At 43.6% G+C, this 13,253-nt stretch overlaps 1 protein-coding gene across 1 annotated transcript; it reads right to left on the reverse strand.

Annotated features, from left to right (window-relative positions):
* Positions 1-528: 528 nt before the first annotated feature.
* Positions 529-8,908, reverse strand: LOC141167519 (olfactory receptor 11L1-like). Its single transcript, XM_073654914.1, has 2 exons — positions 8,900-8,908; positions 529-1,452 (listed from the first exon to the last, which is right to left on the reverse strand). The coding sequence occupies exons 1-2, from the start codon at positions 8,906-8,908 to the stop codon at positions 529-531; spliced, it is 933 nt and encodes a 310-aa protein (XP_073511015.1).
* Positions 8,909-13,253: the final 4,345 nt, after the last annotated feature.

The raw sequence follows: 13,253 nt of genomic DNA on the forward strand, positions 1-13,253 counted from the left end.
AATGTTTCAGAGTAGACCGCGCTGCTGTATAAAGGAAGTGGTTCCGGAGTGGAGTAGCAATTTCGTAGTTTTTATTGTTACGCATTTCATGCTCGCACCGAGCTCTTTTCCAAAAACAAACTACATAACACTTTTATTTAAATATTAGATACTTTTATATGTTCAAAAAACTTTCAAACTGTTAGTCCCGCCTAAATGTGTAATTAAACAGCGCTTTGGATTCCCATCACATATCACCTGATGAAGGCTCAGGTCCGGAATCAAAAACAGGTTTGTTAATTTGAAATCCTAAATAAAAAGGTATTATAATTTTAATTACCACATCCTCACCGACTTCACTGGCAGCGCATCAACATAACCTTTTATGCTTCTACCTCTCCCGGTTCAATTGTTGTACCACGGACACGGATTCCAAGTGCTTCATCCTGCACCATTGGACTTTATAGACATTTCAGTGCCATCATTCCTACTAATTTTTTAATGACCATAAAATGTTTTTTTCAGAATAGAATATTATGGATGATATTCCTAGATGACACACTTAAGAATTTTTTCCTTTATTGCTTTTTTAATGTCTTCATTTCTTAGACTATATATAATGGGGTTGACAAGAGGAGTGAACACGGTATATAGCAGTGATAGGATCTTACTAATTGTGAGAGTTTGACCTTTGTTTGGAACAACATAAACACTAAACATGGTCCAGTAGAATATGGAGACCACAGTGAGGTGGGAGCTACAGGTGGAGAAGACTTTGTGTCTACCGGTACTGGATGGGATCCTTAAGATTGCTGAAATTATTTCTGTATAGGACACTATAATAATTGTGGTTGGAATTATAATAACCAGAATACTTAGTAAGTAAATCTCTAAGTTTACAATGAAGGCACCAGAACAAGCAAGTTCTAGCAAGGGAACAAGGTCACAGAAAAAATGATCAATGATGTTTGGGCCACAAAAATTGAGATTTGCAGTTGTTAGGGTATAAATCAAATTAATAGAAAATCCAGATAACCAACAGATTGTAGACAATATCACACAATGGCCACTTGCCATGATAGAGGCGTAACGGAGAGGATTACAGATGGCCACATATCTGTCATAGGACATCACAGCGAGGAGAAGACATTCAAATACTACTGAAGAACAGAAGATATATAACTGGATCATACATCCAATATAAGTAATATTCCCCCTGCTATTGACTAGAATGTGGAGCAGATTGGGGACAATATCAGTTGGTAACAAGATGTCACTGATGGACAGTTGTGAGATGAAGAAGTACATTGGAGTGTGGAGGTTCTTACTGGTGGACACCAGGGAGATGATCAGGAGATTCCCACATATTATAAGACAATAAATCACAAGGAACAAGCAGAAAATTAAAATTTTTAAACTTTGACTGACTTGAAATCCTAAGAGATGGAATTCTGTTACCATTGTCTTGTTCTCCTGCCAACAGACCAAGAAAGTAATTATAGTTGGTGCTGAAGAGAATGTATAAAATACAAACAAATACTTACACCGATGCAACCAATCACTGAGCATTGTGGCTGTGCCATCTAATTTGACGAGCCCAGTGATTGGTTGCAATGATGACGTCTACTGAAGTGTGATGTCATCATTGCAGCTTGTAAGTAATCACCTAAGACTTCGGTGAAGAGCCGGCGCAGGAGCAATGACGGATAAGTAAAGCTCAGTTTGCTATATTCACCCAACAATGGCTTTTGTAGGGAAAAGTTCATTCTTAGAAAACTTTTTTAGCCAGATGATCTCATCATATATTAAAAATAATAAAAAGGTGCCGGTTATCGTATCTGATTATTATATTGTGATTGAGAATCTTAGAAAATCTAAAATATATAAGTAATCTAAAACCTCCAAAATGGGGACACAATAGATATTAATGATGATTATTTTTAATTCTAGTAAACAGAAAAAAGACCTTTGTCTACTTCTCATACTCTGTACATTACATTGATCACATCAGACTCTTGGTTGTAATAAATATTTCCTGTATATCACTCACATTAGATATTTCTGTGAACTTCATTTTCTTCTCTTTGCTCTTTGGATTGATGATAATGTTGGACAGCAGAGCAATCAGACACATAATTGTGAGGCATTGTCTGTGGATATTTATGTACAAAATGAAGGCAAGGTGCCAGGTAGAAGAAGTCCCCGAAGATATATTTATTTTTGTCTTGAAATCTCCAGTGCTCCAGGCAATAAAGGAATAAAAGTATTTATTATAGCTTGTTCCAGTCTTTCAAAGATGTCAACTCTGGTAATAAATGTTTGGGCATTTCCACTAGACATTGTACATTGATCCTTTAATACCACAAAGACACATTGAAGAGGATTCTGGGGGTATTTTTGAAAGCCTTGAAGGAACCAGATTCAACCTGAGTAGGATTTTTAAACGGGCTTCAACTATTTCATAGTCCGAGAATGTGAAAATTGTCTCAATTTTACTCAAAGTCCAAGAATCTAACGTTATACTCATGTCTACCTCCTATTTGCACATATAGGAAACTTTTTTTGGTTACTATTCTAGCACATACAGATATGTGGACAGAAAAGAAGTTTGCTTGATTTTGAGACTTTAACCCCTTTCCCACCTTGGACATATGAGTACGTCCATGCGGGTTCCGGCGGTGAGCCTGCATGTTTTCGGGCACATGACAGCTGATCTGATCAGCTGTCATGCGCCACCAACAGCGGTGGGTGGAATCGCGATTCATCCGCAGCTGTTAACTAGTTAAATACTGCTGTCAGTCTGACAGCGGCATTTAACATGGCCACTGCAGAAGGACATCACTAGTCTCGCCTATTGGCAGCCATGTCACATGATGGCGGGTAACCGATGGGTTAGCATAACAACCCCTGTGGTTGTCTTTGCTGGGATGCTATGAGAGCCGCCCAGCGGTCGACCTTCATAGCAAGTGAGCTTTTCTGCAACACCTAGCAGGGCTGAAGCAATGCCTTGTGTAGCGCAGGTGATCAGATAATCGCAGCATCTAGTCTCCCATGGAAACTATTGAAGCAGGTAAAAAGTAAAAAAAATATATTTTTTTAAAATTAAAAAAATCAAAAAGTTTAAATCATCTCCCTTTCACCCCAGTTAAAATAACACAATAAAAAAACAATCAAATATACACATAATTCATATTGCCACGCCCAGAATCGCTCGATCTATCAATATATAAAAATACTTAATCGGATCAGTAAACGGTAGTGTTGAGTGAGCATGCTCGACACTGCTCGGTATTCGCCCAAGTATCACGCTACTCGGGATGTTCGGCGAGCACCGAGCATTTCAGGGTTACTCGGGCGGGATCTCGGGTCTCCGCCCTGCATGTTTGGCGCTCTTTACAGAGCCAATGAACATGCAGGGATTTCCAGCCAGTCACTGTAATGCCGCAGCCATTTTGTTTGTGGGCATTACAGTGATTGGCTGGCTGCACAGCGTCACCTCGAGTATTTAGAACCGGGCGCAGCCATCTTAGACACAGTCACTTCGGATCAGACAGTGTAGGGACAGCGCTGCTGATTTAGGGAGAGAAATATCCTGCAAAATAGTTAGTGTAGGGTCTGTAAAGGCTACCAGATCAAACAAACAGTCCTTCTCAGGACTAATATCCAACCCAGATATCAGGCAGGCAGACAGGCTGTGTAGGAGACGCAGTGGTTATACCAGCAAACGCTGCATTACAGTCCTGTGTGCTCCTGTTGCTGAAATTGCTGGACTTAGCTCCAGGTCTCGGGGGCCAGGAAAAATCCTTTTTTTTTCATCTAAATCCTCTTTTTTTTTTTTACTCCTTCACACTGTTCAAATACTCGTCTTATTAACCTTTTGGTGTCCCCCCCTGTCGAAAATAGTCTGGTGTAGGCCAGAGAAACAGAAGTGTGGTTTTTCAGTTCCACGGTTCAAACTTCTGTACTATCCAATTTTGGGCCATTTGTATCTAAAAAAAACAGTTTGAGTGTGTCGCTCACTGTTCAGCCGCAAATATACAGTACAGACCAAAAGTTTGGACACACCTTCTCATTTAAAGATTTTTCTGTATTTTCATAGCTATGAAGATTGTACATTCACACTGAAGGCTTCAAAACTATGAATTAACAAATGTGGAATTATATACTTAAAAAAAAAGTGTGAAAAAACTGAAAATATGTCTTAAATTCTAGGTTCTTCAAAGTAGCCACCTTTTGCTTTGATGAATACTTTGCAAACTCTTGGCATTCTCTTGATTAGCGTCAAGAGGTAGTCGCCGGAAATGGTGTTTCAACAATCTTGAAGGAGTTCCCAGTGATGCTTAGCACTCACTTGTTTGCCCTTTTGCCTTCACTCTGCGGTCCGGCACACCCCAAACCATCTCGATTGGGTTCAGGTCTGGTGACTGTGGAGGCCAGGTCATCTGGCGTAGCACCCCATCACTCTCCTTCTTGGTCAAATAGCCCTTACACAGCCTGGAGGTGTGTTTGGGGTCATTGTCCTGTTGAAAAATAAATGATGGTCCAACTAAACGCAAAACGGATGGAATAGCATGCCGCTGAAAGATGCTGTGGTAGCCATGCTGGTACAGTATGCCTTCAATTTTGAATAAATCCCCTACAGTGTCACCAGCAAAGCACCTCCACACCATCACACTTCCTCCTCCATGCTTCACGGTGGGAACAAGGAATGTAGAGTCCATCCGTTCACCTTTTCTGCGTCGCACAAAGACACGGTGGTTGGAACCAGAGATCTCAAATTTGGACCCATTAGACCAAAGCACAGATTTCCACTGGTCTAATGTCCATTTCTTGTGTTCTTCAGCCTAAACAAGTCTCTTCTGCTTGTTGCCTGTCCTTAGCAGTGGTTTCCTAGCAGCTATTTTACCATGAAGGCCTGCTGCACAAAGTCTCCTCTCTACAGTTGTTGAAGAGATGTGTCTTCTGCTACAACTCTGTGTGGCATTGACCTGGTCTCTAATCTGAGCTGCTGTTAACCTGCGATTTTTGAGGCTGGTGAATTGGATAAACTTATCCTCAGAAGCAGAGGTGACTCTTGGTCTTCCTTTCCTGGGGCGGTCATCATGTGAGTCAGTTTCTTTCTAGCGCTTGATGGGTTTTGCAACTGCACTTGGGGTCACTTTCAAAGTGTGCCCAATTTTTCGGACTGACTGACCTTCATTTCTTAATATAATGATGGCCACTCATTTTTCTTTACTTAGCTGTAGAGATGAGTGTTGTTCTACTCGAACTGTTCGCCAATCTCAAATTTGAGCTGTTTTGGGCGGTGTTCGAGCCGTTCGGCGAACACGAACAATTTGAGAAAAATTCGGCTGTTCGAGGTTATGTTCGATAACTGTTTGTGCACCAAAATCATAACTGGATTTTTTCTCAGTAATGATGAAAATTAATGTTAATACGCAGTTTGAGTGTACAGCGGGGTGGGGGGAGTGGCAGGGGATGGATCTCTGCAGGAACAATGAAGATCTCCATTTTTTTTTCTCTTTCCCGCATTTGCAGTGGGGAGGTGCAATCTGTCAGCCTATCAGCAGCGCACACACGGAGCGAAGTGCTTTTTTTCACACAAGCAAGGGCATGTGTCATTGGCAGTGTATGTCACATGTCCTTGCCCTATAAGACCAAGCCATTTTCCCCGTCGCCACCATTTTCTCACTGCTGCAGCTGCGTGTTAGACGGCACCGCTGTTGCTGTGTGCGCTATACCTTGTTAATTTCAAGCCAATTTTCGCACAAATATACAGATAGCTTGGGAGTAGGGAATAGTTGTGATTGCAGTCCTTTTAAGGACTAGGTTACAGCATTTCCTACGACTTTTATCAGGGAGGTCTGTGCTCTTAAATAGATAGGTTGTGGGAGTAAAGACTAATTGTAATTGGAGTCCTTTTCAGGACTAGGTTACTTGAGTTCCTATCAGTTTTTGCCAGGCAGGTCTGTGCTAGTGCTGTGCAAGTTTTTTTCACAGCATTTGGCTGAATCTAGCAAAGCTAATCCTTTTTGGCCTATTGCAGAGTGTGTTAGTCAGTGGAGTAGCCTATCTGTGTTGCAAGATATAACACCTGTGTATAGAATACCAATTTTTTTACTGCACCTAGTGAAGTAAAATCTTTGGGGCATAGCATCATTCTATTAGTCCATCTATACTGACCTCCATCAGGTTGCAAACTGAATATAATTTTTTTCTGCATCTAGCTCTGAAAAAATATTTGGGCTTCTAGCAGTGCGTGGGACTTGGTCTATTAGTCCATCTATACTGACCTCCATCAGGTTGCAAATTAAAAATAATTTTTTTCTTTATTTAGCTCTGAAAAAATATTTGGGCTTCTAGCAGTGTGTGGGACTTGTTCTATTAATCCTTCTATACTGACCTCCAGCAGGTTGCAAATTGAATATAATTTTTTTCTGCATCTAGCTCTGAAAAAATAGTTGGGCTTCTAGCGGTGTGTGGGACTTGGTCTATTAGTCCATCTATACTGACCTCCATCAGGTTGCAAATTAAAAATAATTTTTTTCTGCATCTAGCTCTGAAAAAATATTTGGGCTTCTAGCAGTGTGTGGGACTTGGTCTATTAGTCCATCTATACTGACCTCCATCAGGTTGCAAATTAAAAATAATTTTTTTCTGCATCTAGCTCTGAAAAAATATTTGGGCTTCTAGCAGTGTGTGGGACTTGGTCTATTAGTCCATCTATACTGACCTCCATCAGGTTGCAAATGAAAAATCATTTTTTTCTGCATCTAGCTCTGAAAAAATATTTGGGCTTCTAGCAGTGTGTGGGACTTGGTCTATTAGTCCATCTATACTGACCTCCATCAGGTTGCAAATTAAAAATAATTTTTTTCTTCATTTAGCTCTGAAAAAATATTTGGGCTTCTAGCGGTGTGTGGGACTTGTTCTATTAGTCCTTCTATACTGACCTCCAGCAGGTTGCAAATTGAATATAATTTTTTTCTGCATCTAGCTCTGAAAAAATAGTTGGGCTTCTAGCGGTGTGTGGGACTTGGTCTATTAGTCCATCTATACTGACCTCCATCAGGTTGCAAATTAAAAATAATTTTTTTCTGCATCTAGCTCTGAAAAAATATTTGGGCTTCTAGCAGTGTGTGGGACTTGGTCTATTAGTCCATCTATACTCACCTCCATCAGGTTGCAAATTAAAAATCATTTTTTTCTGCATCTAGCTCTGAAAAAATATTTGGGCTCCTAGCGGTGTGTGGGACTTGGTCTATTAGTCCATCTATACTGACCTCCATCAGGTTGCAAATTAAAAATAATTTTTTTCTGCATCTAGCTCTGAAAAAATATTTGGGCTTCTAGCAGTGTGTGGGACTTGGTCTATTAGTCCATCTATACTGACCTCCATCAGGTTGCAAATTAAAAATAATTTTTTTCTTCATTTAGCTCTGAAAAAATATTTGGGCTTCTAGCAGTGTGTGGGACTTGTTCTATTAGTCCTTCTATACTGACCTCCAGCAGGTTGCAAATTGAATATAATTTTTTTCTGCATCTAGCTCTGAAAAAATAGTTGGGCTTCTAGCGGTGTGTGGGACTTGGTCTATTAGTCCATCTATACTGACCTCCATCAGGTTGCAAATTAAAAATAATTTTTTTCTGCATCTAGCTCTGAAAAAATATTTGGGCTTCTAGCAGTGTGTGGGACTATTTGTATTAGTCCATCTATACTGACCTCCATCAGGTTGCAAATTCAAAATAATTTTTTTCTGCATCTAACCCAGCCAATAGTTTTGGCCTAATACCACAGTTTGGCCACTCAGATCTGCTCGGTTACCATCCATTGTTTTTTTGTGCAAACAACTCCAGAGTTGTGAATTAGTTAACCACCAAAATGAGTGGAAAAAGGCCTGCTGCTGGTGGAAAGGGGAATAGGAGTGTTGGGAAGGGGAAAAAAGGTTGTGTCCGTGGGGTAGGTGTTAAAGCAACAGTAACATCTGCAGAAGAAAGACCATCTTCCAGCCAAACTAAAATGTCTACTTCTTTTAGCGGACAATGTGATAAGATCCCTTTCTTACGGCCACGCCAATCGCTACAAATTCCAGATGAGGCACAAAAACAGCAGGTGCTTCAACGGATATCAAGTGCTCCTTTAAGTGGGCTCTCCTCCACATCAACTTCAACATCACAAATACTCCAGTCCTCAAAGGTGTCACCCAAATCGCACTTGCTTCCTCACAGCTCCCAAATCTCCAGCTGCCCGTCTGAGTATGAGGTAGAACAGATGGTTGAGTCTGCAGAGCTGTTTACTCATACTATAGCCTGGGAATCAGAGGTCGACTCCAGCGCTTCTGTGAATCTAGACGAGGAAATGATCTGCACTGATGACCAGAATCTTTGAGTCGGATCCAGGACCAGACGCAGAAGGTTCTGACCATAATGTAGACCCTCATTCCCAAACTGTAACTCCTGTTGGTGGAGACAATGAGGAAGACGATGATAAGACTCAAATACCTGATTGGAGCGACAACTTTAGTTTTTTGTCAGGGCAGGAACAGGTTGGCTCTGAGGACGACGGGTGTGATAATGCACAGGGTGATGATGATGAGGTCGGAGATCCCACTTACTGTCAACCCACAGTCAGCCAAGAGATGAGGTCAGCAGAGGAGGTGGAGGAAGATGCTAGTGACGACGAGGTCAGGTTGCGCCTTCCTGGACAGAGACGTAGTACTGGAAGCACGTCAACAACTGCATCCTCAAACACAACTCTGCCTCTCACCACAAGTCGTGGTGGCTCTTCAGGTCGCATGGGTGCTAAGCCTTGCATAGCCTGGGCATTTTTTCAGATCGATAAAGATGACCCAACTCGTGTTATCTGTAACATTTGTCAGCAAAAGCTAAGTAGAGGCCAAAAAATACATAGTTTGAGTACTTCATGCATGAACCGGCACATGGACATGAAGCATAAGTTGCAGTGGGAAGCTCAGTGTGCTACAATGCGGCCTAGCCGGCCGGGCCAATCACCGTCTGCCATATCTTGTGCATCCGCGGCCTCTTCATCCTCTGTGACTGGGGGGACAGCAGTCACACCTGTTTTGGGGCGCAGACCTGCCACCTCTTTACCCGCAACAGCCAGCGTGTTTGGCAGGTCATCATTTTCTTTGGAGGTGGTAACACCAGCTGGTGTTGAGCGCTGTCCGACATCGATAGCACCACCTTTGGATCAAGGCAACCTAACATGTCCGCCTGCATCTTCCTCACAGACCGGCAGTTTGCCGGGGACACCCTTATCAACCCCGTCTAAGCACAATAGCCAGCCTTCGGTCCCTCAGATGTGGACAAGTAAAAGACCATTTCCTCCTAGCCATGAGAAAGCTAAGAGGTTGAATTTCACCATCTGCAAGCTCTTGGCTACAGAAATGCTGCCTTTCCGCCTGGTGGACACAGAGGATTTTCGAGACCTTATGTCCGTCGCAGTGCCCCAGTACCAGATGCCCAGTCGGCACTACTTCTCAAAGAAAGGTGTGCCTGCGCTCCACCAGCATGTCGCACACAACATCACCGCTTCTTTGAGAAACTCTGTGTGTGACAGGGTGCATTTCACCACAGACACTTGGACGAGTAGGCATGGACAGGGGCGTTACATGTCGCTGACTGGGCACTGGGTAACTATGGTGACAGCAGGACAAGGGGCTGCTGTCCAAGTCTTGCCGTCCCCACGAGTTGTGCGTCAATCGTCTTTATGTCAAAGTTCCTCCACTGCTTCTGCCTCCTCAACCTCCTCTCTGTCTTCCACCTGCACCCAAAGCCTGTCTGGTCATGCCACAAGCTTTCTAACTGCGCAGAAGGGATCCTGCACACCTCCTTACTATGCTGGCAGTAGGGCTCAACGTCATCAGGCGGTTTTAACATTGAAATGTCTGGGAAATGTGAGTCACACAGCTGAGGAGTTGTGGTCAGCTCTGGAGAACCAATTTCATGAATGGTTGTCTCCACTGGACCTGAAACCAGGGAAGGCCGTGTGCGACAATGCTGCAAACCTGGGTGCGGCCCTTCGCCGGGGCAATGTCACACACGTGCCTTGTATGGCTCACGTGTTGAACCTGGTTGTCCAGCAATTTTTAGCCCACTATCCCAGACTAGATGGCCTTCTGCAGAGGGCACGGTCGCTGTGTGCTCACTTCCGCCGTTCGCATCCCGCAGCTCAGCGACTTACATCTCTACAGAAGTCGTTGGGCCTGCCACTTCACCGGCTAAAATGCGATGTGCCTACCCGGTGGAATTCAACTCTGCACATGTTGCAGCGACTGTGGCTGCACCGACAAGCCCTGGTGCAATACGTTCTGACGTATAGCCTGGGCCAACGGGATTCAGAGGTGGGGCAAATCACGCTGGAGGAGTGGTCTCAGATCAGGGACCTATGCACCCTTCTGCACAGTTTTGAAATGGCGACGAAGATGTTTAGTGCTGACGATGCCATTATCAGCATGACTATTCCGGTGATTTACATGCTGGAGCACATGTTAAACAGAATTCGGAGTCAGGTGGTGGCACAAGAGGAGGTGGAGGAAGTAGAGGAGGAGGAGGAGTTGTATGCGGAAGGGCTAACATCTGCAAGGTCCAGACGGTCGGCAGCACCAAGGCGGCAGGCATGTGAGGGTGGGGGAGATGGTTTTACCAGGGCGCATGGTAGCAGCCAAACTAGTGAGGAAGGTGCAGGAGCCCAGGAAGAAGTGGAGGACGAACTGATGGAAGACTCATCAGATGAGGGAGACCTTGATCACATTTCTGTTGTGCGAGGTTGGGGGGAGAGGACAGAGGAAGGAAGCATGATTGTTACCTCGCCACCAACACAACAGGGACTTGGTGCTCCTGGATGCGCAACACACATGAGTGCCTTCTTGCTGCACTACCTGCAACATGACCCTCGAATTGTGAGAATTAGAAATAATCCTGACTACTGGGTTGCCACACTGTTAGATCCCCGGTACAAAAGTAAATTTGCAGAAATTATTCCTGCCATAGAAAGGGATGCACGCATGCAGGAGTATCAGCAGAGACTGTTGCAGAATCTTACATGTGCTTTTCCACAAAATACCAGTGGTGCACGTAGTGAATCTCACAGTTCCAACTTGCCAACCGTGGAACCGTCAAGTGTTCAGCACTCAAACCGTAACAGAACCACAGTATCTGCTGGTAACATCAATTTTGCGGAATCATTTCACCACTTTTTTAGCCCATCCTTTGCAAGGCCACAGGAGACAAGAAGTCTGACACATAGTCAACGCCTAGAGACGATGGTACAGGAGTATCTCCAAGTAAACATTGAAGCCACAACTGTGTCACTGGACCCTTGATCTTTTTGGGCTTCCAATCTGGATAAATGGCCGGAGCTAGCCACTTACGCTTTGGAGATCTTGTCATGCCCCGCAGCCAGCGTTCTGTCTGAACGTGTGTTCAGCGCTGCTGGTGGTGTGCTGACAGATAAGCGCACGCGGCTCTCCACTGATAATGTAGACAGACTCACGTTCATAAAAATGAACAAATCATGGATCCGAAACGACTTTTCTACCCCTGTGTCATCCTGGGGAGAGTAAAAGCTTGATGATTGGTTAAAATCACCCTACCAACCGTTTTAAGCTTTCAAATTACTAATCATGTTTATCTGTATCTTGACTGGAAAATAATTTGGGCTTTGTAGCAGTGTGCAGCACTGATCCTATTAGGCCATCTATACTAAAGCTTCACCAGATTTAAAATTAAAAATAATTTTTAGCTGCATCTAGCCCGGAAAATAATTTTGGGGCTCCGAGATGCGCAAGGCACATAAGTGCCTTCTTGCTGCACTACCTGCAGCATGACCCTCATATTGTCAGACTTCGAAGTAATCATGACTACTGGGTTGCCACACTCTTAGATCCCCCAAACTTTTCGATCAACCTTTTCATTTTAATAAAGACCAAAAAAATGGTCATTTTTGAAATTATAAGCATTAGCAGGTTGTTAGAAACTGAAATCAAACAGTTTTCAACTCAAAACTTTATTCTAGGTGATGTTACATTTTCACATAGGACCCCTTGTTCGAAAGGAGCTTCTGAACTCTCTCGTCCATTGAATTTGTCAGGTTTTGGATGGTTTCTGCTTCAATTGTTTTGCATGAGGACAGAATACCCTCCCAGAGCTGTTGCTTAGATGTGAACTGCCTCCCGCCATCATAGACACTCCTTTTAATGATGCTCCAAAGGTTCTGAATGGGGTAGAGGTCAGGGGAGCATGGGGGTCACACCATAAGTTTGTCCCCTTTTATGCCCATATCAGCCAGAGATGCAGATGTTTTATGTGCAGCATGAGATGGTGCATTATCATGCAGAAAAATGATCTTGCTGTGAAATACACGGTTCTTCTTCTTGAACCATGGCAGGAAGTGCTGTTTGAGAAAATCCACATACATTATGGAGTTCATCTTTAGCGCCTTCAGGGATCCTAAAGGGGCCGACAATCTCTCTCCCCATGATTCCAGCCCAAAACATTACTCCACCTCCTCCTTGTTGGCGCTGTAGCCGTGTTTGCGTGGGGTGTCCATCAACCAGCCATCCTCCACTCCATCCATCTGGACCATCGAGCGCTGCACGGCACTCATCCGTGAACAAAACAGTTTTGAAATCAGTCTTCATGTAATGTTTGGCCCACTGGAGCCTTTTCTGCTTGTGTGAAGTGGATAGAGGAGGTCGACAGGATGGCGCATGCACAGCTGCAAACCTCTGAAGGACCCTGCATCTTGTTGTTCGGGGGACGTTGGAGGCACAAGCAGCTTCAAAAACTTGTCTGCTGCTATGACAAAGCTTTTTTGCCGCTGCTCTTTCAACCTGACGTAATTGCCTGTAGGAAAGAGTCCTCAATTTGCCCTTATCAGCACGCACACGTGTGTACTGTGAATCAGCTACATACTTCTTGATTGCCAAGACACTTCATCCTGATCATCGCACAATGTTGATTGTAGTCATGCCTTGACCTAAACACTCCACAATTTGTTGCTTCTCAGCAGCCGACACATCCTTTTTCTTTCCCATTTTGGCAGAAAATGTAGGCTGCTTAATAATGTGAGAGAGCCTTCTTAAGTAGTCTTGCCTTTCATTGGACACACCTGCCAAACTAATTAGCACAAGTGTCTGCAATTGCTTACAGTGATATAAAGAGCCCTGACACACATCACCATCAATGAGTTTAACTGACAAACAAACAAATTCTTCCCTTATCACTCCTAAACACTTTTTGCATAATAATTT

This window comes from Phyllobates terribilis, unplaced genomic scaffold (genome assembly GCF_046119375.1).
Source record: "Phyllobates terribilis strain yellow unplaced genomic scaffold, ASM4611937v1 Scaffold_11__3_contigs__length_659146591, whole genome shotgun sequence".
Taxonomy (NCBI): domain Eukaryota; kingdom Metazoa; phylum Chordata; class Amphibia; order Anura; family Dendrobatidae; genus Phyllobates; species Phyllobates terribilis.